This window comes from Pongo pygmaeus, chromosome 15 (assembly GCF_028885625.2).
Source record: "Pongo pygmaeus isolate AG05252 chromosome 15, NHGRI_mPonPyg2-v2.0_pri, whole genome shotgun sequence".
NCBI classification, from domain to species: Eukaryota; Metazoa; Chordata; class Mammalia; order Primates; family Hominidae; genus Pongo; species Pongo pygmaeus.
The window spans coordinates 30,994,953-31,021,904 of record NC_072388.2 but is presented as its reverse complement, the minus strand read 5'-3'; the positions used below and the strand labels follow the sequence as shown (position 1 = coordinate 31,021,904).

Sequence of the window (26,952 nt, the reverse complement as noted above, 5' to 3'; positions counted from 1 at the left end):
AATTGGTAGTTGGAAGAACAAATGGAAAAGTGTACTTCAAAAGACAAAGAGATGATTTTTTTAAAAGATAAACCGTCCTATGTTATCATTTGTGTGTTAAGAGGGGAATGGATCCAAACCTAATGGCACACTGGTGTGAGTTGGGCAGTTCACCATTTCATAAAAGGATTACCCTACTCTAGGCCTCACTAGTTTTCCAAGATGTAATAGGCAATATATCAACAAGCTGTAAATAATTGTCTGTTGCCCAATCCTAACAAAAGCCTGGTAGCACAATTAATATGAAAAGTTATCCTTTATTGAGGCTGACCCTACCCAGAGAGTGCTATGCTTGGACTACAAGATTTTAGTTACTTATAGAACTGTTCTTTCTGAATTGTGCTTTGACATCACTTCTGCAGCCTACATCAAAAAACTGCTTTGGGGATTTGACTTCTCTTGTACAGGTGTAGTATCACAGACACCTGTCTCTGCCTTAAAGAACTACAGGATAAATTCCTCTCAGGTCTCAACAGCATAAGAAGTTGTGTGTCATCTGATATAGATTATTTTTAATCATAGGACACTATGAATTCTCTGATAGATAAAATTTCATTTTATTCTTTGGGTATGGATAGCCCAGAGCCAAATCATAGCCCTTCTAGAGGACATACATAAGATATACATTTGTTTATTTTCTTACTTTACTTTTTCCAAAATTATTTCAGTCAAACATTTATTCTATTTTACTGTCAATATTTTTGTAAGTTGACTCAGATCCTTTGTGAAGGAGATAGGGAAATGAATAAAGGAATACATTTTAAAGAAAAGAGCTAACCTCAGTATACTAAAATGAAATAAATTAGATTTGTTTTAGGTGCCTTCTCATTGTCCGTGTTGGCAACTTTCTCCTTTTTTCAACGGGCCCAATCAACTATCCAAAACAGTACAAAAATTGATCATTGTTATCATGAAAGATGTGTGTGTGTGTGTGGTGTATGTGTGTGTGTGTATATATATATATATATACACACTATATTTTATATATATATACTATTATATATATACTATCTTCATTAGTTGACTACACTGTTAACTTTGAAGTCATACTTCTCCCAAAAGCATGCTTCTCTCTCTGGTTTGCCTTTTGTTGGCTCTTGGCATGGATGTCATCAAATTAGTGAAGTCTAGGTCTACAATCGATTTAACATTATTTCACATTAAAGCGGTGTAATATCATGGCCCAAGTGAATACATTTCTACTGGTAAGATTTTTTTGTTTGTTTTAGTCCAGAAAGACCCATTTCAATACTTACATAGTGGTCAGAATATCATTTGTCCAGGAAGTAGCCAGGCACATTTTACTCCTTTTGACTGTAGCCTACATTGTTACCTTACTATTTAACAGTTCCAGAGCACAAGGGAAGGGGCAAAAAGGGCCTGAATTGAACACTGATCTTCTATTAGACTGAGGTAAGGCAAGAGTCAAGGGAAGGAAGTAGAAATGCAGGATGGAAATAAGATTTCTTTGGGTTGTCTAGTGATTTAATCCATATGTGAGACTGTTATCAACATTGGCACACATAAGAATAGCACATCATTTTATGGCTGGTGTGTACCAAAAAGAAAACACTTTATGTAGCAGTGTTCTAAAAATACCCACCGGGCAGAAATTCAAAATGGTCACAGTGTGTGTGTTTGTAAGAGAGAGAGAGAAAAAAAAGAGAGAGAGAGAGAGAGAGAGAGAGAGATAGTTAGTATGACAGAGCATGAATATTTTGGCATGCTGCTCAACAGAAAACCAGAAAGATCACCCCATGGCAGGAAATCCAGGGTGATTATATCCCTTCTCATTTGGTTAAAGTCATTTGACATATCTTATTGCTTAATTAATTTAGATAAACAAATTTGGTCTTTAATCAAGTGATATTTTAAATCATGATTCATTTGTTTTCACTTGTCAATATCACTTCTCTTTGGGGATGTTATATTTGTATATACTTTCACGCCCATCGAGAGGCACTTCTTTTCCTAAAAGAAAATGAACTCCTCTTTCCTGCCAAACTTTTAGCCTATAATCCTACTTTAATTTAAAGTTCATTTTATTCAGCCTGTTGTGCTTGGGATTAACCTATATATACTGTTTCTATTTGGGAAGAAAATTTATACTAAACCCTTGTGTGATGAGGGGTGAACTATTCCTGTCTTCTCAGATACAAGGCATAAACCTCAACTATATCTCTATCTGTAGACATTGCCCAATTTCATCCACAGCCAGAGGAAGTCAGGCATACAGCTGATGAGACTGAGGTATCTTCTGGAACTTCACCACAGGAGTGGAAGTCCCTAAAAACTCTCTTGGAATCCTTCTAATTCCAGGAAGCAGAGTCAGAAATCACCTCCATGATCTTCTGCTTCAACAGCATCAAACTATTTGTAGTAAACTTCAACACATTCAGATACTCCCCCTAGCTAGTTCCTGTCTTATGGCTGAAATCCTCTCCCTCCCTCTACATATCCCTCTTCTACTTTTTTAATTTATTTTAAAATTTTTATTTTTAATTTTTGTGTGCACATAGTACGTATATATATTTATGGAGTACATGAGCTATTATGGTACAGGAGTGCAATAAGTAATAATGACATCATGGAAAATTGGGCATCCATCCTCTCAATATTGAGCCTTTGTCTTACAAACAATCCAATTATACTCTTTTATTTATTTTAAAATGTACAATAAAGTTATTATTGACTATAGCCCCCCTGTTGTGCTATCAAGTACTAGATCTTATTCATTCTTTGTGTTTTATTTTAACCCATTAACCATCTACACCTCCCCAACTCTGATGCCCTACTACCCTTCCCAGTCCCTAGTAACTATCCTTCTCTGTCTCCATGATTTCAACTGTTCTGAATTTTAGGTCCCAAAAACAAAGTGAGACCATGCAATGTTTCACTGTTTGTGCCTGGCGAATTTCACTTAACATAATGACCTCCAGTTCCATCATGTTGTTGCAAATGACAGAAGTTCATTCTTTTTATGGCTGAATAGTACTCCATCATGTATAAGTGCTATATTTTCTTTATACATTCATCTGTTGATGGACACTTAAGTTGCTTCCAAAGCTTGGCTATTGTGAACAGTGCTGCAACAAACATGAAAGTAAAGATACTTCTTCCATATACTGATTTCCTGTCTTTGGAGTATATGCCCAGCAGTGGGATTGCTGGATTGTATGGTAGCCCTATTTTTAGCTTTTTGAGGAACCTCCAAACTGTTCTCCATAGTGGTTGTACAAATTTAGATTCCCACCAAGTGTATGAGGGTTCCCTTTTCTTTACATCCTCGCCAGCATTTGTTATTGCCTGACTTGAATAAAAGCCATTTGAACTGCACAGACCTCTTCTTTTTTTTTTTTTTTTTTTTTTGAGACAGAGTCTCGCTGTCGCCCAGGCTGGAGTGCAATGGCATGGATATCGGCTCACTACAAGCTCCGCCTCCAGGGTTTATGCCATTCTCCTGCCTCAGCCTCCCAAGTAGCTGGGACTACAGACACCCACCACCACGCCTGGCTAATTTTTGTATGTTTAGTAGAGATGGGGTTTCACCATGTTGGCCAGGATGGTCTCGATCTCCTGACCCTGTGATCCGCCCGCCTTGGCCTCCCAAAGTCCTGGGATTACAGGCATGTAATCCCACCGCACCCGGCCAGACCTCTTCTAATGGCTAAAATCTATGCATCCTTTAAGACAGCTCAGATGTTCCCTCCTCCGCTAAGCCTTCTTGAACCCTTTCAGCTAGGCTGGATTAGGTAGCCCTTCTCAGTACTCCTATAACACTCTCTATCTTAAATTTTCCCCTTTCTTAATTAAGTAATTTATTTTTTGAGACGTGGTTTCACTCTGTCTCCCAGGTTGGAGTGCAGTGACATTATCAAAGCTCACTGCAGCCTCAACCTCCTGGGCTCAAGCAATCCTCCTGCCTCAACCTCCTAGGTAGCTGGGACCATAGGTGCAAACCACCATGCCCAGATACCTAAAAAAATTTTTGGTAGGTTTGGTGCGAGGGGTCTTACTATGTTACCAAGGCTGGTCTTGAACTCCTGGGCTCAAATGATCCTCTTGCTTTGGCCTCCCAAAGTGCTGGGATTACAGGTGTGAGCCACTGTGCCCAGCCCTGCCCATTGTTTTATAAGGATGTATCTAAATGTCTCTCTCTCTCACTACACTGAATACCATGGAGATTAAGTCTTATGTATCTTTTTCATTGCTAGCATCTCATACTACTGTCTGCAACACAGTAGCTGGAAAATAAATATTTCGTTAATGATTTTCATATTATTTATTGCATTCTAGGTATTTTAGATATTTTCCTATTATTGCATTTCCTTTCTCAAAAAAAAAACATGAAGTACACTAGGATAATGATTCTCATTTTATAGACTCAGATATCATATCTTGGTGAGCTTAAATGTCCCAATCAAGGTTCCGTAGCTAAAAAGTAGCAGAGAGCTAACTTGAATTCTATTCTTAATTTTGAATCTAGTTGCTCTCTCTCCTCTTAGGAAATTAGACTACAGTAAATGCATGACTTATCCCTAAAAATAAACATTATTTGTGTAGTTGGAAGCAATCTGAGCAGACTCAATGCAATCTTATATCTAGGATCAGGAGCTTTTTACCTATAGCTTTAAGAGAGAAAATAACAGTCAACTGTACTCCTCAATTCTGTCAATCAAGATACTACCTGGAATTCTCAATGGTGTAGTCTTTATTTTGTAATTCTTGCATATTACGGCAGGAAAAACTCTAACCGAAATAAAAACGTTCTGCTTACCTATAGTTTTAAAATAAGCATTCCTTAAAGACAATGTTATGTTCACACGGCAGGGAGGGCATAGTTTACCACAAGGTAAATTCTTGGCTCTCTCAGCCTCTGCTACCCCATAGTTACCACACTGTCCTTAATGTTGGCTGAGGAGGCCAAAACATTTCTGAGCTCCAGTTCTGCTTCCTGGGTTTTTCTACTTGGATGCTTCTGAGACCATGGAAAGAACTATGTCTCAAATACTCTGCTTTTCCTCCCTGTTATTCTTCCTCTGCATTCCCCTCCTGAGTGAATGCCACATCTGTCTCCTAGAGTGCACAAGTCTGAAATACAGAGGTCCATTCTCAAATAGCCCCTCCCTCAACAACCCCATCTACCCAGTGACCAAGCTTTGTCAGTGCAGCTTCCTTCTTTCAGTTTCTATTGCTGTTGTCTTAGCTCAGGGACTATTTCTTATTTGAATGACTGGAATAGCCTCTTATCTGAGCACTGTCTAGCCTAGGCCTAACCAATCTATTCTCCACACAGTTAGCAGATAATTGTTGCAAACTACCAGTCTAGTCATGCTGGGCATCCTTTAGTGATTCTGGCTGTTTGCACACACTGCCTCCTCTGTGAGAAACACTCTTGTTGTCATTTCTGACCCTGGGCCATCCTCCATGACACTTCTTCTGGAAGGTTTTCCTGATTTCCATATACCTATCACCTTTTGTGTCCCACTGCCTCTATGTCCCCAGTGCCTAACACAGCCTGCACTTAATAGGTGCTAAATAAATATTACATGTTGGATGACACCAAAGTCATTTGAATCCAAGTATTCCTGTTTTCTTTCTCTTTGAGCCAATAACTGGGGCATCAGAATGGTTCCTTCTCCCTCACTCTCTTCATCCCGTGGACCACTGAGGTTTACTGATACTTTCTGGCTTCAGTCTCCATCTAGTCTCCACATGCTCCATTAATTGTCAACCTAAAAGTCTTTAATGCCCAAAGCGGTGCTTCTCAAACTTCAGCATTAGATTCACCTGGGAGAGGCTGGGTGCGGTGGCTCACTCCTGAAATCTCAGCACTTTGGAAAGCTGAGGTGGGCGAATCACTTGAGGTTAGGAGTTCGAGACTAACCTGGGCAACATGACAAAACCCCGTCTGTACTAAAAATACAAAAATTAGCCGGGCATGGTGGTGTGCACCTGTAATCCCAGATACTTGAGAGACTGAGGGACAAGAATCGCTTGAACCCAAGAGGCGGAGGTTGCAGTGAGCCAAGATCATGCCACTGCACTCCAGCCTGGGCGACAGAGCAAGACTTTGTCTCAAAAACAAAACAAAACAAAACAAAAAGAAAGAAAGAAAGAACAAAGAAAAAAAAAAGAATCGCCTGGGATGCTTGTTAAACAAAGATTGCTGGTCTCCACCCCTAGACTTTCTAGTTCAATAGGTCTGAAGTGGGACCTAGAAATGACATTTCTAACAAATTCATAGGAGACACTGCTGCTGGTGGTCCAGAGACCATAACTTGAAAACCACTGAAGCAATGGTTCTCAACTGGTGGTGAGCATTAGAACCTAATCATTATCATCTTCTTCTGCCTACTGAATCAAAATTTTCAGTAGGGTCAGGCAGGCTGGCTTTTTTCTGCTTAAAAGCTCCACAGGTTATCCTGATGCACTATCTTGGTTAAGAACCATGAATTCAATGATTAACTTCTGGCTCTGGACTTCACCTTCTTCCAAAGCCTTATTTTTCACACCTCCTCTAACTTCAATACTCCTCTTCAGTCCTATGAAACAGCAAGCAGTCTGATGATTCCAGACCTTTCCTTCCTTTTAACCCCAGATCAGTTTTATTTATTCATTCATGCATCCATTCATTCATTGGGTACCTAGCACTTGCCAGGCACTGCACCAGATGCAGGAGAGTGCAGTGAACATGAGAGATGCAGCCCTGCCTTCGAGAGCTCATCCTATTTGCTCTAAGCTCCCTAGCATTCTCTATTTCCCCTTCTCTCTCACTGCACAGATCAATATCGGCTTCATGCCACACTCTCTTGCTAGACTGTAAATTCAATGAAGGCAGAGACTGTGGTATGTCTTTGTAGGTGCTCAATATGTGTTTTTCAGGTTAAACTGAAAAGCACTTCTGCTGACCTAGCCCTCTTTCAAAAACCATCTCCAGAGCCCTCTCTCTCTGCTGTCTTTCCTGACCTGCTCTAATTCTACTTGACACAGTCAGAATTGAGCTCTGCCTTCAATGAGCTCTCCCCTCTTCCCTACACAGATTTCTAACTTCACACTTAAAATCCTTGATTCCACATTGTTTACAGAGATCTGGTTCCTCCTACCAAACTGTGAGCTTCTGAAATGTAGGAACCATTTCATTTCCACCACTTCAATCTCTGCACTTCATAGAGCCTGACATATAGAAGGTACTTTAAAATGTTTGTCAAATTCAGCCTGGGCAACATGGTGAAACCCTGTCTCCACTAAAAATACAAAAAATTAGCTGGGCATGGTGCCCCACCCCAGTAGTCCCAGTGACTCAGGAGGCTGAGGCGGGAGAATCACCTGAGCCAAGAAGTTGTGGCTGCAGTGAGCCAAGATCACGCCACTGCAGTCCAGCCTGGGCAATGGGAATGAGACCCTATCTCAAAAAAAAAAAAAAAAAGATTGTCAAATTAATGAATGAGTTAATTTTGTTTTGATTTAAACCTGCTCTGCAATGTTTTGCCCAAACTTCCATGCGGTTTTAACAAACTCTACTTAAGACTTCCATTTCTCCATAGTAGAAAGATACCTTAGTTCAAATTTCACTCAGTATGGAATATGCACAACACCAGATTTGGGGGAAAAGCTTATTAAGAGTCCAGATAAATCCTTACGGAGAGGGCAAAGAGTGACTTTATAGATTATCTTCTGCATTCTTGACCCAGAGTGCTGAGTCAAGGTCTTAGCTCCACTTTAAACTTTCTATCCTTGCCTCTCAATTCTCTCCTTTATATAGACTGAAGAAAAGACATGGTTTTTAATCTACACTCAGTTCTGACATCAAGAATGATACTACTTAGCAAATTAAACTGAATTTTTGAAATTCATTAGAAAAATAAAATCAGATAACCTCTCAATAGGAAAAGGTATCTGAAAAAGAGATGGTTATACTTTACAAAATATACAGAAAGTAAGTGTTCTTGATCAACTATGCTCAGAGCATCATGCCATGCACATAGTAGGCCCTCAATGAATATTTATTGGATGAAAAAAAGGCAACTGATAAGTGCTTTCACCTAAATTGAAAAGCACTGACTTTTGCTACTGTTGATAATCACCAGAGACTCACACATTGCAGGTCCCTCCAGGAGCTATGGTTCCACTTTGGGATGCTGGAGCCAGTGCCAAGTGTTCCCCACAGGTGAACAAACTCTGAGAACTCATACAGCCTCACATATGTTCAGGGAAATCTTCCTACCACATATATTCATAACTGCTAACCACACAATTCATAGCTGTATAAGATATAAGCTGTGATAGATCACCTTGATACATATCTTTTTGTCAGGCTAAAGAGGTTATATATTCATTTCTAAAAGTTATTTTGGTTACATAAAATTCTCAGAAACTTAAGATCACCATTCAGTGTAGCAGCTCAGTCTTCCCTGGAGTAGTCTTATTCATTTTTCAACTACATTAGTACATATAATCTTTTTAGCATGCTTGTAGGCATGAGAAGGAAATAAAATGGTACGAATTGTATCACCAACTTAATTTTCTCTTTAGCGTATTGGATATCTGCAAGTGGAATGAAGATCCTTGAAAGCCCACAGCATTCCCACAATTACGTATTGGAAACAATGTTCGTTCTATGTAACAAAAAGAATGATTAATGAAGTTTATGTATCATTGGAGCAGATAATTTTACAAAGCTACGTTCTTAAGGCTTTAGAATTAAGGATTTGACTGTGGGAACAGAGATTTTTAAGGGCAGGACACCCCAGATAACCTCACCCACATGCATTTCTCAAACAATGCTTTTCTGTATGTAAACAGAAAATAGAAAGGAGTATATGGTTTTTGTCCTTAGTATTAAATAGCTGGCTTTCTTTCAGTGCACTCTTAAATTTCTGCACAATGCACAGCCTTCAGCACCCCAAGGAGCATAAACAAAGGATATCAGGCAAGTTCACCTACTCCCACTTCACAGAACAATGCTTGTTGTTAACTAAGCAATTCCCAGGGCAGATTTATGATTTGTGGAGCCCAGAGTGAGTGCTCAGGTTGGGTCCCTGGAATCTGGGGTCAGAAGCACGTGGTACTGCTCAAACCCCAGGGCTTTTACAAAACATGAAAATGTGACCTAAAGTTTGTGCTTGCATGTACACCAGAGGCTATTTAGGCATTTAGAGAAATTAAAGCACATTAAGGCCTCAAAGCAGTTTATTGTTCATGCTTCAAGATTTAACCTTTTCTTTCTTATTTGCTGCTATGTTTTTCCTCCGGTGAATAAATGACTACTGAATCAAGTAAGATGAATTGACTACATATATAATATGTCTCATGTATTAAAATATACTGATAGAGCAACAAGTTATAGAAATAGGTAAATGTGAAAACTTGAAAACTCCCTTTTCATTTCCTAAACAGAATTATGACTCTCAATTATGACTCTGAATGACTAAGAATACAGGAGTTATTTCCTATATTCTTAGACACTGGGTTTTTATAATAAGAAAGAATTTTTCATCAGTGTACTTAATTTATCCCAAAACTTTATATGAGGATTGTAGTTCCAGTCAGAACTATAAGCACTTTAAAAAAATAAATGCAAACAAGTGCATGAAAAGGCCTCTTTCCTCTTGTCACTTTAAGAAATATTTTGGCTACAGTTACATCCCATAGGTTTATATAATGTTATTAACATGTAATATAACTTTGGGGAATAGTTTCTCCTTTGTGTTGTCTGGTACAAGTCTAAAAGTAAAATAGGTTACTGTTTCCATTTTTATGAGCATAACTATTATCAAATTATTAATACTCTGAAATAATTCAATTTTATCACTACACTTTTACTCTCTAAAATCACCTATTAAATATTACAATTGGGCTGGAAAAAAGAAAAAAAGGAAAAATATATATACTTTTTTTAAATATACATATATATACATATATATTTAGCTTTGTAAAATTATCTGCTCCAATGATATAAATACACATATATTTAGACAACGTTCACATAATTTTAAAAGTCATTTGGAATTATCTAAATATGTGACTTGACTGTTCAATAGTATGAATAGTTAGTATAATATAAATACAGCCGTATGTCTCAGGCTGAATGAAATTGTTGATGGGTCACTGAAGGTGTTGGGTCCTTTCACATACCATAGATAATGCAAGAGCTAGTCTATTCCAATTGACTTCATGTGAAGCTAAGTGGCTAGCCCATGGTCTCTAAACAATTATTAAATTTCTACACTATTCAGGAAAATCATGTTCTTCTAAGTTTCCAACGTGGTTCTGGTGTTTAAAAGTCCTTAAATAGGCTTTAAAATAAATTGTGAAACCTAAAAAAGAGCAAATACAAGCAAAAAACTTATAAAGAAGACAGATCAATACTAAAGGCACATTGTAGTCACAAAAACACTTATAAAATCACAACGCTGTATTTTAAAAATTAATAACGAGTCAGAAAGTTCTGGGTTAGATGGCAGAGACTGATAAAATCCACAGTCTTCAATTCTGGCACAAATGGAAAAGAACGTAAATGCCTAGTCTACTGAGCTTCTCCTTGTCTGTTTGCTAAAGAGGAAATACCTTCCTAACACCTACCAGTGGAAAATCATTGAAAAAATAGATTAGTAAGAATAAAACAACAAAAAGAATAGTTCCCTACCCATTGCTTCCCACTGAATGAACTTTTGACATATCAGCAAACTCTTCCTTTCGCTTGCTGCTGCTGGTATACTGCTCGCTGTACAGCTTGAGGGACATCTGCTCAACAGCATCTCTTTGTGCTTCCAGGTAGCATAGTTGAACCTCAGCCTGGAAAGAAAAACAAAGAGAAATTGCTGTTTTAATCCAGAAGGAATGCATTTCAAGTGAGGTGTAACAACCCAAAAAATGGGAATTCTTCACATCATTATACTGCTCCTTTTCGAGTTGGATTTAATGGGATCAGTTGGGCATATTACAGAATTATATTTTAGATCTGAATCTTATAAGTTCCTCCTTAAAATATGACCTGAATAACTGAACCCTCAGAAGACTCTGTAAATATCACAAAATATCCCTGAGATCATAATACTGTATGATAAGACTTTACATAAAAATTCTGTGAAATTCCTTAATAATATTCTTATGTTGTCACATATGTAGCACTTATTTTTTAAAAATCCCCCTCCAACCCACACATTTGCATGGACACACATTCTAAATACTTTTCTACTATTTTCCCTATGGAGAATAAAAAAGCCTAGTGTTAATTCCAGTACCTCTTCAATAATCACAATAGACTTTATTACATTTTTGGTTGTCTGTGTTACTGTCTTAATAATTTTAAAGTAATGCAAATAGTGATTTTGTTTACATGCAGGTTCGAATTGTTAAATCTTTCATACTTAGGGCTCACTGTAGTAAAGGAGAGGTAGTAAGTTCACCATGCTGTTTTCTATCAAACCAAGGCCAAAAGAATGCTGAATAATATTTGGCATGAAACTGTATTGAGTAGATGCTTTATTTATTGCAGCTGTTGTGATTCCTGTGGCTTTCAGGTTCCCTAGAACACCAGATGAGACTGAGAATGATAGCTTCTCAGGGACATGCTTGTCCATAGTAAAGGGAAAGGAGCAATGCTGAGTTCATGTACATTGTAGACCAAAGGACTCTTCTTTTAGTGTGCTTCACTAAATCCAAGCATGTCCATTAACATTTCTGATAAACCTTGAAATCTCTACTTTACAATTTTATTATATATTCTAGGAAGAACATTTCTGGGTCAGCTGTTGAGTAGTCACCAGAATTCTATAACATGTAAGAAGAAAAGTTGGGTCAGATGTGACCTTCTACTCTTAGTATCCACAGCTGACCAAGGCCTTTTGCCTGATCTCTAGTTTTACAGCCTCAACTATGGAGAAAAAGTGAATATTATAAAGTGGCAGCTGCTTAAATTCCAAATTAGGACTCTATAAAGGAAATGGGTAGCCTATGAAAAATGAGGTCTTGCAGGCCGGGTGCGGTGACGCATGCTTGCAATCCCAGCACTTTAGGAGACTGAGGTGGGTGGATCACTTGAGGTCAGGAGTTCGAGACCAGCCTGGCCAACATGGCGAAACCCTGTCTCTACTAAAAATACAAAAATTACCCGGGCACCTGCCTGTAGTCCCAGCTACTTGGGAGGCTGAGGCAGCAGAATCACTTGTACCTGGGAGACGGAAGTTGCAGTGAGCCAAGATTGCACGACTGCACTTCAGTCTGGGCAACAAAATGAGACACTTTCTCAATTTAAAAAAAGAAAAGAAAAAAAGAAAAATGAGGTCTCAAACCATTCTAGAATTCCTATGTTGTTGCTTTTTATAAGTACTTAATTATGAATGCTCTGGTTTGCTGAGAAAGAACTTAAACGCTGTTAAAATAACTATAGTTATATAATTGAAGTTTCAGAAATCAGATCAAAACTGCAATCTATTTGTTGGTTCATGTGAACTGTTCTTGTCCAAACTAATTGACTTGAATAAGAAGACACTCAATTGGATTAAGAACTATGTCAAACACTATAAACAAAGGATAATGTTATATGGAGTACATTCAGTTGGGAGTAGGGGATATGGCTGGTGGAAAGGCACAAAGAAAATGCTAGATCTAGTGATGTTAGTATCTTTATTGATGATGTGGAAGAGGAGGTATGCAGAATGTTAACAGCACATATAGAAGACTGCCAACTAAGAGGTTTGCAAACATCATGGAACCTGAAAGAATAATAACTACTGATGTAATAATATTTTATTTTTAAAAGGATAAAACTAAATGTAAAGAGTCAACAATCAGAAACACCACAGAAAAAATCTTTTAAAAGAACATACAAATTTTTATGAGAAAATTGAGATTACAAAGATATTGAGCAATAATCAAAGAACTTAAGAACAATACTCCTCTCAAATACCACCCCTTTACTTCCACTGCAAAGCCACAAAGTTTAACGAGTATTATACCTACACTAAGTATTCCACTGACCCAATTAGAATAATGCATTTATGCCATTAGGTACCAAGGGACATGTCTGATATCTAAAGGTTCCTGTTAGTTTTTAGCCATCCTAAGTCACAAGCTGGACCATGATTCATTCTGGGTAATGACCTCACAAATGTGTGCCACTGGTCACAAAAACAATCCTAACGAGAGAAGTCAACTTCATCTAGACTCAACACCATTACAAAAAAATAATCTGCATTCATCTCTGTGATTCTCAGCCATTTCTGTGTACAAAGAGATATACTTCACATATGACAGGGATATGTGAAAAGAAATTCAGAGAACAAAGCTGAGAGTAACTCGAAAAATAATTAGTCACCTTACAAAATGATTGAAACGTTATAATCTATGACTTTTACTGCATAATATCTCACAAGCATTTGTCAAAGGAAACTTCCCTGCACTAACAAGGAGATGAATTAGATGGCCCAGGTCTTTCTTATCTACCTCTATTTCTATTTCTGTTTTCAGTGATTCATTCCCAAATGAGATGATAAAAATAGAACAAAAGTAGTTCCTCCTACTAAGGTTGAATGGCTTTGCCAGGCTAAATCTCTCTGCAGACTATCTTAACTTTTTCTCATACTATATTTCAGTCCAAAGATAAATTTTTAAGAGAAAGAGTTGGAGAAAATTTAGTTCTTTAAAAACAGTAACAATCTCTGGTTAAAAAAAATTATTAGCATCTATAACAATGGATACTTTAAAAAGTGACTATATTTTACAAATGGAAACTTAGCATGATTAAATAATATTTAAGATGCACAATCAAAATACTTTGGCAACTTACTCATTAAATAGGGGGTTGGGGAAGAAGACTCGGTGATGGAATCCCCTCTTCCCTTCTAGGTCACTAAAAGACCCATGATGCCATCAATAGGAGTAGGAATATAGGAAGAGCAATTCAAGTGGATGGGAGAAATTGGCTGGATTTATACGAGTGTATTAATTTAAGGTACTGGTGGAATGCTCAGAATAAGATATTCAGCAAGCCGGTGGAAATATTAGTATTGAAATACAAACCTACAGGCAACGGTTGCCATTAGGAGATGAAGTGTGACTGCCATGGGAGAGAGCTGACAGTGAGAAGAGAAAAAAGATCAGTTTTCACTTACTGTAGTCTAGGCCTTCATTACCACTGGCTCACCCAGTGTAATGGATTATCAGTCATTCTCCCTCCCAAAATTAATTTTATTTATTGTTCAATGATCTTTTTGAATGACAGTTGAGATCACTGGTGTGTTGTTGTTTGTGGGCTCGATTCTGGGCCACTTTTCTCTATCTATACTCTGTTCCATGGCTTTAAATGCCAACTAAGTAGTAATGCCTTCCAATCCTCTTCTCCAAGCTGCATACTTATATATCCAACCAATCACCTGGCATCGCTACTTGGGTTTCTTTAGACTTTACTATTTAAAATGGAACCCTTCATTCTCATCCTTACCACATCCCCCAAACCTTTCTGTACTTAGGCCTTTAAATAAAATAAAACCTTTCCTTTTAAATAAGTGGTACTGTCTATTGCTCATGTCAGAAACCTGAGAGTCACTCTTGACTCTTCCTCTTCTTCATTTCCTTTAGCAGGTTATTCCCTCAGTTGTTGACTCCTCTTCTAAAATGTCTCTCCAGTCTCCTTCTCCAATCTGCACTGCTTCCAGCCTAGTCCAAGCTTTCATAATCTTTCACCTGCAGTACAGCAAATATCTTCTAACATGTATCTCCCTTCGCTCATTCCTAGACCTCTAATCTCTTCTCTTATAGTGGCCAAAGTAGTCTTTATAAAACATGAGTTGGTTTTAGACCGCATTCAGACCTAAAAAACAAAATTCTCCCCATAGCCTAGGACATTTGGTTCCTGCTGACCTTAGACCACGTTTCCTACCAGTCTCCCTCTTGATCACCATGCCCCTGTCATCCTTGCCTTATTTCAACACTTTAAACATTCTAGTTCTATAAACAGCCCTTTCTTGCCTCAGGACCTTTGCACGTATTGTTCCCTTTCACTGGAACATTGTCTTGCTAATGTCTTCTCATCTTTCCAGCTCTCAGCTGACATGCTACTTCTCAGAGAGGCCTTGCCTAACTTATCAAAAGTAGATCCACCCTATTTTTCCTCTATTTCAGATCCAGATTAATTTCCTTCATAACACATATCAAAATTTAAAATTCTTGCATTTGTTGGTTTACATTTTTTTCTGTCTCTTTTTCTAGACCCCAAACTCCATAAAGGATTGTTTCTGTCTCCTTTGCCATTTTGCATTCCCAGTACCCTGGCAATACCTGGAATATGACAGGGGCTCAGTAAATAATAGCTCAGTGGATGAGTTGTACATTCTTGCATTCATCCATTTATTATTATTATTATTTTGAGATGGAGTTTCACTCTATTGCCCAAGCTGGAGTGCAGTGGCACAATCTTGGCTCACTGTAACTTCCACCTCCCAGGTTCAAGCGAATCTCCTACCCCAGCCTCCCAAGTAGCTGGGATTACAGGTGCCTGCTGCCACGCCCAACTAGTTTTTGTATTTTTAGTAGAGATGGGGTTTCACCATGTTGACCAGGCTGGTCTTGAACTCCTGGGCTCAGATGATCCACCTGCCTCAGCCTCCCAAAGTGCTGGGATTACAGGCATGAGCCACCACACCTGGCCACATTCATCCATTTATTACTCATATGTTTACTGAGACTTTCTCATATCTCAAGAACTGTACTAAGAACTGTGGGAACAAGGAAGAAGAAAACTTAGTTACTTCTCCTGAGGCACCGCAGTGTGGTAGAAGAGAGAGCCATGCCAACAGATAACTACAAGTGTCCAAGTGAAATTATTGTAGGGAAGGATGAGAAACAAAAATAATTTATTGTTTGAAGGTGGGGGTTGGGGATAGGGAGCAAAGGCTTGATAGAAGTGGCATTGGAGCCCAAACTGAGATAATGGGTCTGACCTTGTCAGGTGAAGAAACAGACAGGTATCTTCATAGACAGAGTAACTCATTTGTTCAGGGGCGCAGAGTTGTGAAAGGATGTGGCATGTTCAGAGAATGGTGGCTGGAGCTTTGGGGCATTTGGATATAGAGGCTAAAGTGGATAGATGATGGAGGATGTCAGGTTAGAAAATCTGTACGCTATCTTGGCCACAATGAAGTGCCAGCGGAAGCTATTGTCATCTCTGTGATGGCCTTAATCTTCCCCTATCTCTCTTTTTCTGTCATGACAAGATAGTCGCCTAATGGATTAGTCCAAATATGCGAGTATAGCTCCTACTGGCTGGTGTACTTGGAGAAAGTTGCATGAGAAGCTGAATCAGCAGTTCCTATCAGGCTGGATGCCCACCATACCAAATAGTGGGAATGCCTAAGAGATTCTAGTAACTAGTACCTCTGGTAAACTTTTAACATAATATTATGGACCGAATTATGTCCCCTCACCCCCAAATTCCTATGTTGAAGCCCTAACCCCCAATGTGACTATATTTGGAGATAGAATCTTTAAGAAGGCAATAAAGGTTAAATGCGGTCACAAGGGTCACAATCCAATAGGATTGGTGTCCTTATAAGAAGAGGAAGAGATACCAGAAGTGTGCCTGCACAGAGGAACAGCCATATGAGAACACAACAAGAAGGCAGCCATCTGTGAGCCAAGGAGAGAGGCTTCACCTGAAATCAAACCTGCAGACACCTTGATCTTGGACTTCCAGCCTCCAGAACTGTGAGAAATCATTTCTGCTGTTTAGCCACCCAGTCTGTGGCATTTTGTTATGGCAGCCTAATCATGTTAGAAATGCTGCCTTCTCATCTGAGATTTAACACAATTGCTTTGCTACTTATCAATAATAGCATGTTTCCCCCCTTTATTTTGTATGCATTTAGCACCTAAATCACTAGAGACACTCCTTTTCAAATTCAGACTACAAATTAATAATTAATAATTTAATAAGGACACAAAATGCAGTTTGCTAAAATATTTTATGGAAATTTGGCTTGGTATGCAGTGACCCAAATTCAATGCCTGGATCATTACTCAGTCATATACTTCCCTCTGATCTTGTGTGTGTAACTAATAATAAAATAGGGTATAACACATTTGGGGGAGGAAATTTCAGTCAATCTAATCATCTCGAAGGATTAAACACATAAGCACTTTTATAATACATATAGACCTAATGCTTTATCTTTGTCCTAAAAAGCAATTTTTAGTTTGCTTTTTGCTAATTTGACTGATTTATCACTTCATTTCCCAGAATTCTTTGTTGGGTTAAGCATCCTAAAAATATTAAAATCAATTTGACTTTTTCTTAACTCATACCATTGTAGATCTCCCTGTTCACTCACACTAGACTTCGTAGTTCTCACCACATCTACTACTGCATATCTGCATCCGGGTCCATGTCCTCTGCTATTCCTTGTTTCTATAGAAGCTGTCCATATTTCTAAGGCTAATCCCTTGCATTTTGGTACCAGACTTCCCTGACCTACACAAAGATGATCACCCCCCAAAATTGCCTTTCTTTCCTGCATCAAGTTTTTTCTTCTCTACTGTATTATTCCTATTGCACATTAGCCCCAAAAATGCTGTCGTTTTTCCAATGGTAAAAAAAAAAATACAGAGAGAAAAAGAAAAATAATCCATTGCCACCAATCTATCTTCTAGTCATTTTTCCATTTCTCTGTTCTCCATTATAGCAAAACCATTTTTACTTGAATTGTTTATACTTGCTGTTTACAACATACCTCCTCTTTCTCTCTTGAACACACTCTAATCAGATTTTGGTCCACATTCCTCATGCAGTGGTCAGTCCTTGGTCCTCAACCTAGTCTAGCCTGCTTCAGCGGGGCTGGTGGGTATGCTCTCGGGGCATTTGCCTGTATTTGCATGACAGTTCAGTCCCTCACTTCTCTCAAGTCTTTGCTGAAATATCCTCTTGCATCCAAGTCTTCCCTGACCTGCTACTTAAAACTACAACTCACCACCACCCTAGAAATCCCTATCCTCCTTCCTACATACTTATCACATGTAGCTGAACACGTTACTTTTTTTATATTGTCCATCTTCCCTCAGTGAATTGAAAGCTCCATGAGGGCAGGAGGTTTTGTTTATGTGTTTACTGCTTTATCCCTAGCACCCAGCACAGCATATGTGATAAGACACTCAATACAAATTGAATAAATTTTACTGAGTTTGAACATCTAAAATGATTTCAAATGTACAAAGAAATAAAACAGATAGTTTGAAGGCTGAAGCCTCAGCTTCATTTTAAAAATTGTTGGCTTTATTCTCCCTTAAGAAGGAGACTTTTTTCTTTGACAGAAAATAAAATAATTGAAATATAGAACTTGCTTACTACTCTTCCTAGGAAAAAAAAAAGAAGAAAAAAAAGCTTCTTTAATTCATGAGCCATTTGGGCTTTTGGAGGAGACACCAACAATGGCAGAGTTTGTGTTTGGAAGAGTCCACACTAGCTCAAGATCACAGGGATCCTTCAATATAATGGGAGGAAACCCTACTTTTTTGGTAATCATTTTGTTACTTGGGGACATTTTCCTTCTTTTACTACACAGTCTTTTTTACCTTCAATGCAGTATATCTAAGCACCTGCCTTTTCCTTTGCTTCCTTACAAAAATACTTACTATGTTTCCCTTCTTTCCTCCTAATAGTATCCCCTTTAGCAACTAGTCCAGAATGCTTCCTTCTTCTGGAAAGACCTTCAGGTCTCAAGACCCTCATGGACCCTGCCAAGGACTTCCAGGGTTGATTAGAATCTATACTTGGTGATATGGTTTGGCTGTGTCCCCACCCAAATCTCATCTTGAATTGTAGTTCCCATAATCCCCATGTGTCATGGGAAGGACCCAGTGGGAAGTAATTTAATCCTGGGGACAGTTACCCTCCTGCTATTCTTGTGATAGTTTTCATGAGATCTCATGGTTTTATAAGCGGCTTTTTTTTTTTTTTGAGACAGAGTCTCACTCTGTCACTCAGACCACTGTACAGTGGCAAGATCTTGGCTCACTGCAACCTCCGCCTCCTGGGATCAAGCAATTCTCCTGCCTCAGCCTCCCTAGTAGCTGGGATTACAGGCACCCACCACCACACCCAGCTAAGTTTTGTATTTTTAATAGAGACAGGATTTCACCATGTTGGCCAGGCTGGTCTCAAACTCCTGACCTCAAGTGATGATCTGCCCACCTCAGCCTCCCAAATTGCTGGGATTACAGGGGTGAGCCACCATGCCCACCTACGTTTCCCCCTTTTGCTCGGCACTTCTTCTTGCTGCCACCTTGTGAAGAAGGATGTGTTTACTTTCCTTTCTGCCATGATTGTAAGTTTCCTGAGGCCTCCCCAGCCATGCAGAACTGTGAGTCAATTAAACCTCTTTCCTTCATAAATTATTCAGTCTTGGGTATGTCTATTAGCAGCGTGAGAATGGATGAATACACTTGGAAGTATCTACTCTTTTGTTTGGCAGAGTGCCCATACTCATTCCAGGATTTAGAATTATTACCTTTCCACTGCTTTTTTCTAAGATCATGTTTATTTTGTGTGTTTTTGCTTTTGTTGTCATTGTTGGTAGTTCATAATTTCCCAAAAAAACTCACCTTATTCTAAGTGCACTTCCTTTGTCCAGAAACAAACTGTCTACAGGCATTTATTCACATACCATGATTAGCTACATTCTGGCTAAATACAAATAACATTTGGTATTACAATGAATGAGAATCTCATGTTGTTCTTCTAGTCCTGCATGGATGCCAAAGCTTTCTTCTACAGAATCAGAGCAGGGAGTCATAGGACTAAAGGAGCAATGTATTTATTTGGAGTAAAGTTGATTCAGGCCCTTCATTTATTTATTCAACAAATACATCTTGAGTGTCTCTTAGGGGTAAGACATTGTGCATGATACAAAAAAATCCAGATCAGACACAGTATCAACCCTCAGGGAATGTATAATCTAGAATCACAGAAAAACTATACTATATAATAGTAGCTCAAATATTCATTCAAGGGTAAGACCAATATTATACTTCAAAGATATTGCCAAAGAAACACTTACTAAGTTTGTTGGAATGTTATTTTAATTATTGTATAAGAGAGTTCTAAAAGTATTAAAAAATGTAAATATCTTCCCTTGTCAAAAATTAAGTATATACCAAAAATTTAATAATATCAAAGCTATTTCAATATTATTATTCAGCAAAGACCACTGCATATACTAATCTTTGTACATTAGGATATAAAACTAATCATAAAACTGATCATAAAACTATTATCACAAGACTAATCATAATCACAAAACTAATCATAAAACTGATCATATTGGCAGTTCCAAAAAAACCTAGCCTTAGGTTCTCAAGGTTTATTTATAAATCTCATGTCTAATAAAGTCAGGATAACTGCAAAAGATAAGTGATTTAAGTAAAAAATAATACATTACTTTAAAAATTCATTTTTATTTCTATTGACCTGTTGTTTGCAAATTATTAGAAACATTCACTATAATGTTTAGGAAATTCAATTTTAAAGCTGTGTCCTTAATGATATTTGTTAAATGGTAAACATTTAAACACAAAGTTGAGAAATTAACATTAACACCATTTCCATTATTTCTTCTTTTTGTGCATAAAGAAAAACATCCTTTCCTCCATTTTAATGACAGATGAGATGTTTATTAAAAATAACAGCAACAAAACACCTCCACCTAACAAACATGAAGAACAAATTTATCAAACAAACATATCAAACTATTGCATTTGTGAAGAGCTTTTATCTACTACCACCCTCTCCTTTTTGTAATGCATGTAGTTAAAATCATTAAAAATTCAGCATTTTATGTCATGAGCTAGGGTGGGAAGGGAGTGCAATTATACTGTGTGGACTGAAGACGATGATTAGAATTTTTGATGTCACTCCATTACTGTTTCCTTAGCAAATCTCTGCACAATGACATAGGCAAACTCTGTTTATATTTTATGGCAGCATCCTTACTCCCATCTTCTAAATTCCTCTACAGCAAATCCTTATTTACTTTCTGGTAGAAACTAAACATCAAAGATGTATAATAGGAAGATACAATCTTAGTTTCTCTTGCCCTGCAGAACTGGCACTTCCTTCCTAAGTACAATTACGCTGGCAAATGCTGCTGTTAACTCTATGACTGCAAGACGTGCACACTAATTCCTTTGAAATTCTATAAAATATTTGTCCTTAAATGGTGATAGAGAGAAAAGAATGAAGCAGGAACAACAAGAATTACTTTACATACTAGTAATAACAATTTAGTTATCAAAACAGAACCAAACAAGTGTGCCTTTATACTGTTCTTTTAAAAATTTAGCCTCCTAGGGTTCTAATAATCAGGACCTATGGTTCAGGAATGCACAGTAGCACTCAGCTCAGTGCCTATATCCTCATTTCAAAGAGAATCATTCAAACCGACACCCACCCTGTCAAGAATCTCGACTTTGAGCTGCTAATGTAGAATAAAAATCAATATAAATTTTGATCATTTGATGAATATTTACTTCTTTCTTTAGTGTTTGGGGATTTAGAATTGAAAAGTGCTGAATCAAGTCATTTTATTTTTTTGTGTTTGTGCCAACACCAATTTACTACCCTCCAGAAAGTTCCTGAACAAGATGTCTCAGGTGGCATGCATGTTAGTTTTTCCTGTCAATCATAACAGTGTGTCAGTAGGGAACCATAATCATTTCCCTGTCATACTCTTAGTGTTCCAAAAAGGAATATTTTGATTACTTCCTTGGAAAAGGTAAACTTTCTCATTTAGACACACTATTGTAAACCTGGGTGTCTGTTGTTTTTGGCATTTAGCTGAGCCTAAATTGATACAACCTATTAAAAGTTAAACACTCCATTTTAGGCTCCGAGGGTCATGTACAATAAACAGAATTTACAAATGGGTTCCTTTACAAGCAAATTTCAGTATTACCCACAAAACAAAGAGCTTTTATAGAAGCTGCTATATTTCTCCATGCATTTTCTGAAAAATAACAAGAAAATATCAACTGACTGCTCATATAGCAGAAAGACATCACAATAAAAAGACTTCACTTTTTATTATAAATGAAAAGAAAATGCACTACAGATAAATGACATTAAAAAAGCTTAGCAATTAAAATATGATTCCTGTGTAAGGCTAGTTACATGAGTAGAGGAGCATACCACCATTTTCATTATAATTTGATATCTGTAGCAAAAGATTACTATTCTTACAAAATAATTCCATAGTGATTTTTAAAATGATGGTCTTTTCCAATTTGAAAAAAAACCTAAATTAATTGCAAGCACCAAAAATGTAAGATAGCCTCACAAAAAAATCTTATATATGACATAGTGGCATAAGATTCTATATTAAGGATGCATTTTTGATGGTTCCTTATAAATTAAATAAAAATGACAGCAGCTGCCTTTCTCAAGAATGATATACCCCTGGACAATCACTAGATATTATGTAGACAGATGTTTTAAATAAAATAAAGTATTTAGATTGCTAGATATGAAGGCAATTATAGGATGTCTTTGTTAAATTACATTTTTCATTTTTGTGAGAGGGAAAAAAAGAATTGTCCTGGAAACAGTACCAACAGGAAATGATCCTATATCTAAAACAGCTGGAGACTGTAACTAATATAAATTTACTTGAAAATAAAAATGCTGTGTGCCTCTGGAGACATGCAGTAACATGCCATAAAAACAGATGAGAATATAAAAGTATTTAAAAAGGAGAAAATACATTTTATCTAGATATTATACTGAGATGTGAGCCACTGATAAATGACAAATATATAAAGATGAAGAAAAGAGAAAAATCAGATTAGCCATTTTAAAACTTATAATAGATATTTTATTTAAAACTATATTTGTAGAAAATATCAAAAATATTTTTCTTAGAAAAACCCTTTGCTTTTTAATATATTGGTTATTAATCAATTTACTGAAGTCATAATAATAATGTAAGGGCAAATAATTGTGTTTACTTAAAATTCTAATGGAAGCAGAAGATGCGTACTACGAGTAAGTTAAGGGCCTTAAATGTTAGATAAGAATATTCTAGTAATTCTCAAAGTCATATGTAACAGCCTCCACACAAAGGCTCCCCACTACATGTGTTCATCTCCACCTATCCCCATTCTTGTTAGCTGTTGAATTGGAAAGATATCTGATATACTAATTCATACCAAATATACACAGGCATTAATATCTTGTAGTGTTATGATATATACTGGTTTTCATCCAGAGCTCCTGGCTTCTAACTCCCGTAGCCCTTCCTTGGTTATAATGCTGGGTGTGTTAGGCCTCAGGGGCAGCCTCTGACTTTCTGCTCCGCTTTCGCCTGCCCTAAAGCAGGACTCTAATGTTCGCCTGCCTTTCTGATTGTGAGTCTTAAGACTCTCCCATGAGAGGGTCCCACCCTATACTGTGGGGGAATGAATGCTGACATCATGAAGTTTCCATAAAACCCCAAGAGGACAGAGTTCAGTGAATTTCCAGATAGCTGAACACGTGGAGGTTACTGGAGGATGACACGCCCAGGAAGGGCATGGGAGCCCCGTGCCCCTTACCCTATTTCTCGTCCTATGCATCTCTTCATCTGTATCCTTTACAATATCCTTTATAATAAACCAGTAAATGTAAATAAGTGTGTCCCTGAGCTCTGTGTGCTGCTCCAGCATATTAATCCAACCCAAAGAGGGGGTCATGGGAACCCCAACTTGAAGCCAAAAGTTCAGCACTTTGATCAGAATTTCTGGAGGGCCGAACTTTCGACTGGTATGTTGGGGGTTGGGGGAAGTCTTGGGGACTGAGCCATCAATCTGTGGAATATGACACTATCTCTGGGTAGATAATGTTGGAACTGAATTAGAGGGCACTCAGTTGGTGTCCACTGCTTGGTGTATGGGGAGAACTCTCCCCACCCCCAAATATGGTCACAGAAGTCTTCTGTATTGATGATTATTGTGGTGTGAGAGTAGAGGAAAATCACAGTTCAAGTTTTCTCTACACATATGTTAACATAGAACATCTCCAAGTACATGAATTTCAATATTCTTCACTTAAAGATTGAAATGCATTAATCTACAAGACACTTTTAAGAAAAGCTATGGGTGGAAATCTATTTGCACAGCAGGGGTGAGGAGAGCATGAAAAAGTACCTCCAAGTCTTGAGTGTTTACCTCTCTTATCTATGCCTGAGACTCATCCTGGTCCAGTTCCTAGGGGTCTGGATCTCAGACAGGAGGAGACCATGTGAAGCTGAGACTTCCCATGGGGCCCTAATTTGCACAGTCAGAGAAGATCACAGAGCTTCAGAAGCTGGTGTATGCATGTCAGCTGGAGAGAAGATCCAATAAAGGAACACAGCTTGAACGGAATAAAGGCAGAACGGAAGAGGAAGGTGAAAAGAGCATGTGTGTATGATGAATGTGAATAACAATTATCACAAATATACCCATAGAACCCAAAAAGGAATGTTCTTAAACAAAATCACGACTTAAAATTCTTTGTACGCTGAGACATTGCAGTAATATTTTCAAAAGTAAAACTCTAGAACCTAAATTAAAACGCAAAAAACATAACCAATATTCTTTACTTTTCTCTACAAGTTCATCACATGTTAAAGGAAGCTACAGTATTTTCTGGTAGATCTGTGACAAAGCCACACACAAGTACACACACAAGCATGCACACACATACACACAACTCTACAATGATTCCCATGAATTTGTATCCTCTTTATCACTGTATAGATTGATCATCACTGCTGCTTAGACCTTGTAAAGCTTGACTTGTTGCTTAGCTGCTCCTGAAAATTCTCACTACCTCTTTGCTATTATATTCAGAGGAGACTTAAAAAATACAAATATACATTTCTTTCCTCTTCAACGGCTTGGTTCCTATCCACTAGGCATATTGATATTCTAAGTAAGAGACAGGTTAAGCAAAATGATATCCTCCTGCTTTATCTCACTTTTGCTTATCTCAGTTATTATTATTTTTTTTTCTGTGCCTTCTTTATTTTTGGGCTAGAGTGAAAACTCTTCCAAGCCAAAAGACTAATTATAAAAAGGTTCTGTAACATTGATATTGTCCAAAGCAGACACATTTCAACAAAAATTGCTCCAGTTATTATACTATTCCCCCCCTTATGTATGAAGACAACACAATGGTAGGTATTAGATGCTATGCTCAAAATCTATTTAAAGGAAAGATCTGACCTCAACCTCAACCAGTGTGTTGCAGACATACCTCTCCTTGGGTATCTGAGTCTTCCAGGACTTGCCTTCTTTGGCCTTTGCTGTCCATCACTCCAGCTTCCTCTCTAGCTGCTCTTGCCTTTGCCCACACACAGATTCTCAGGTTCTTTCCATTTTAATTCCTTGAATGAACCTAGCTCCTTCCCACCTTGGTCACGTTGTTTCTTCTGCCTGGAATTCTCCTCCTATCTTCTTCACATGGCTAGCACCTATATATGCTTTAAGTTTCAGTTTAAGTGTCACTTCCCATAGTGATCTGTCCCTCTAATATAAAACATATGTCTCTCCACTTTATAGTACTCAGGACTCCTCTGTCCTATTAGATTTTAGGCTCCCCAAGAGTATGATATGAACCAGATTTCTTTTGACATCACCCACAGGTTCCTGACCCACAGCAGACACTCAATAAGTATGTACTGAAAGAATGAGTGAGGCAAGGAGAGGGTCTGATATGGCTTATTTCCATCTAGGAAGAGCTGAAGATACTATTTTTAAAATCCTTTTAAAAGGGAAGGCAGGGAAAGTATAAGGTGAGCCTGGGATATCTTCTTGTACTAGAAAACAAAGAAGCACTCCTTGACTAATAGGGATCTGTCAAAAGGACACAAGTGTCATATGAAGAGGCTCCCTTTTGGCAAATGTGGGAAATATAAGCACTAAAAAAGAAGAATTATTGTAATTGATTGTTGTATATTAAATAAATAAAAATCAATTAGCCTATAATTATACTCAAGAGAGAAAAAAACATGCCGCCATTGAGGGTGACAATTACACTAACTTTTCACCACCAAAATTGGTAAATAACGAGAAAAGCATTTCACTTGCTTTTTAAAAGAGAGGAGCTGGTTTTTTGAAAGGATCAACAAAATTGATAGACCGCTAGCAAGATTAATAAAGAAAAAAAGAGAGAAGAATCAAATAGATGCAATAAAAAATGATAAAGGGGATATCACCACCGATCCCACAGAAATACAAACTACCATCAGAGAATATTACAAACACCTCTATGCAAATAAACTAGAAAATCTAGAAGAAATGGATAAATTCCTCAACACATACACCCTCCCAAGACTAAACCAGGAAGAAGTTGAATCTCTGAATAGACCAATAACAGGAGCTGAAATTGTGGCAATAATCAATAGCTTACCAACCAAAAAAAGTCCAGGTCCAGATGGATTCACAGCCGAATTCTACCAGAGGTACAAGGAGGAGCTGGTACCATTCCTTCTGAAACTATTCCAATCAATAGAAAAAGAGGGAATCCTCCCTAACTCATTTTATGAGGCCAGCATCATCCTGATACCAAAGCCTGGCAGAGACACAACAAAAAAAGAGAATTTTAGACCAATATCCTTGATGAACATTGATGCAAAAATCCTCAATAAAATACTGGCAAACAGAATCCAGCAGCACATCAAAAAGCTTATCCACCATGATCAAGTGGGCTTCATCCCTGGGATGCAAGGCTGGTTCAATATACGCAAATCAATAAATGTAATCCAGCATATAAACAGAACCAAAGACAAAAACCACATGATTATCTCAATAGATGCAGAAAAGGCCTTTGACAAAATTCAACAACCCTTCATGCTAAAAACTCTCAATAAATTAGGAATTGATGGGACGTATCTCAAAATAATAAGA

At 37.7% G+C, this 26,952-nt stretch overlaps 1 protein-coding gene across 9 annotated transcripts in view; it reads right to left on the bottom strand.

The window, feature by feature from the left end:
• The window catches only part of AKAP6 (A-kinase anchoring protein 6), a 626,632-nt gene that overhangs the window by 141,930 nt on the left and 457,750 nt on the right, over positions 1-26,952 (bottom strand). For all 9 annotated transcript variants that reach the window (XM_054449571.2, XM_054449565.2, XM_054449569.2 and 6 more), the window contains one exon: positions 10,688-10,836. In XM_054449571.2, the coding sequence (XP_054305546.2) occupies positions 10,688-10,836 (149 nt within the window). The remainder of the gene's footprint in view (positions 1-10,687; positions 10,837-26,952) is intronic.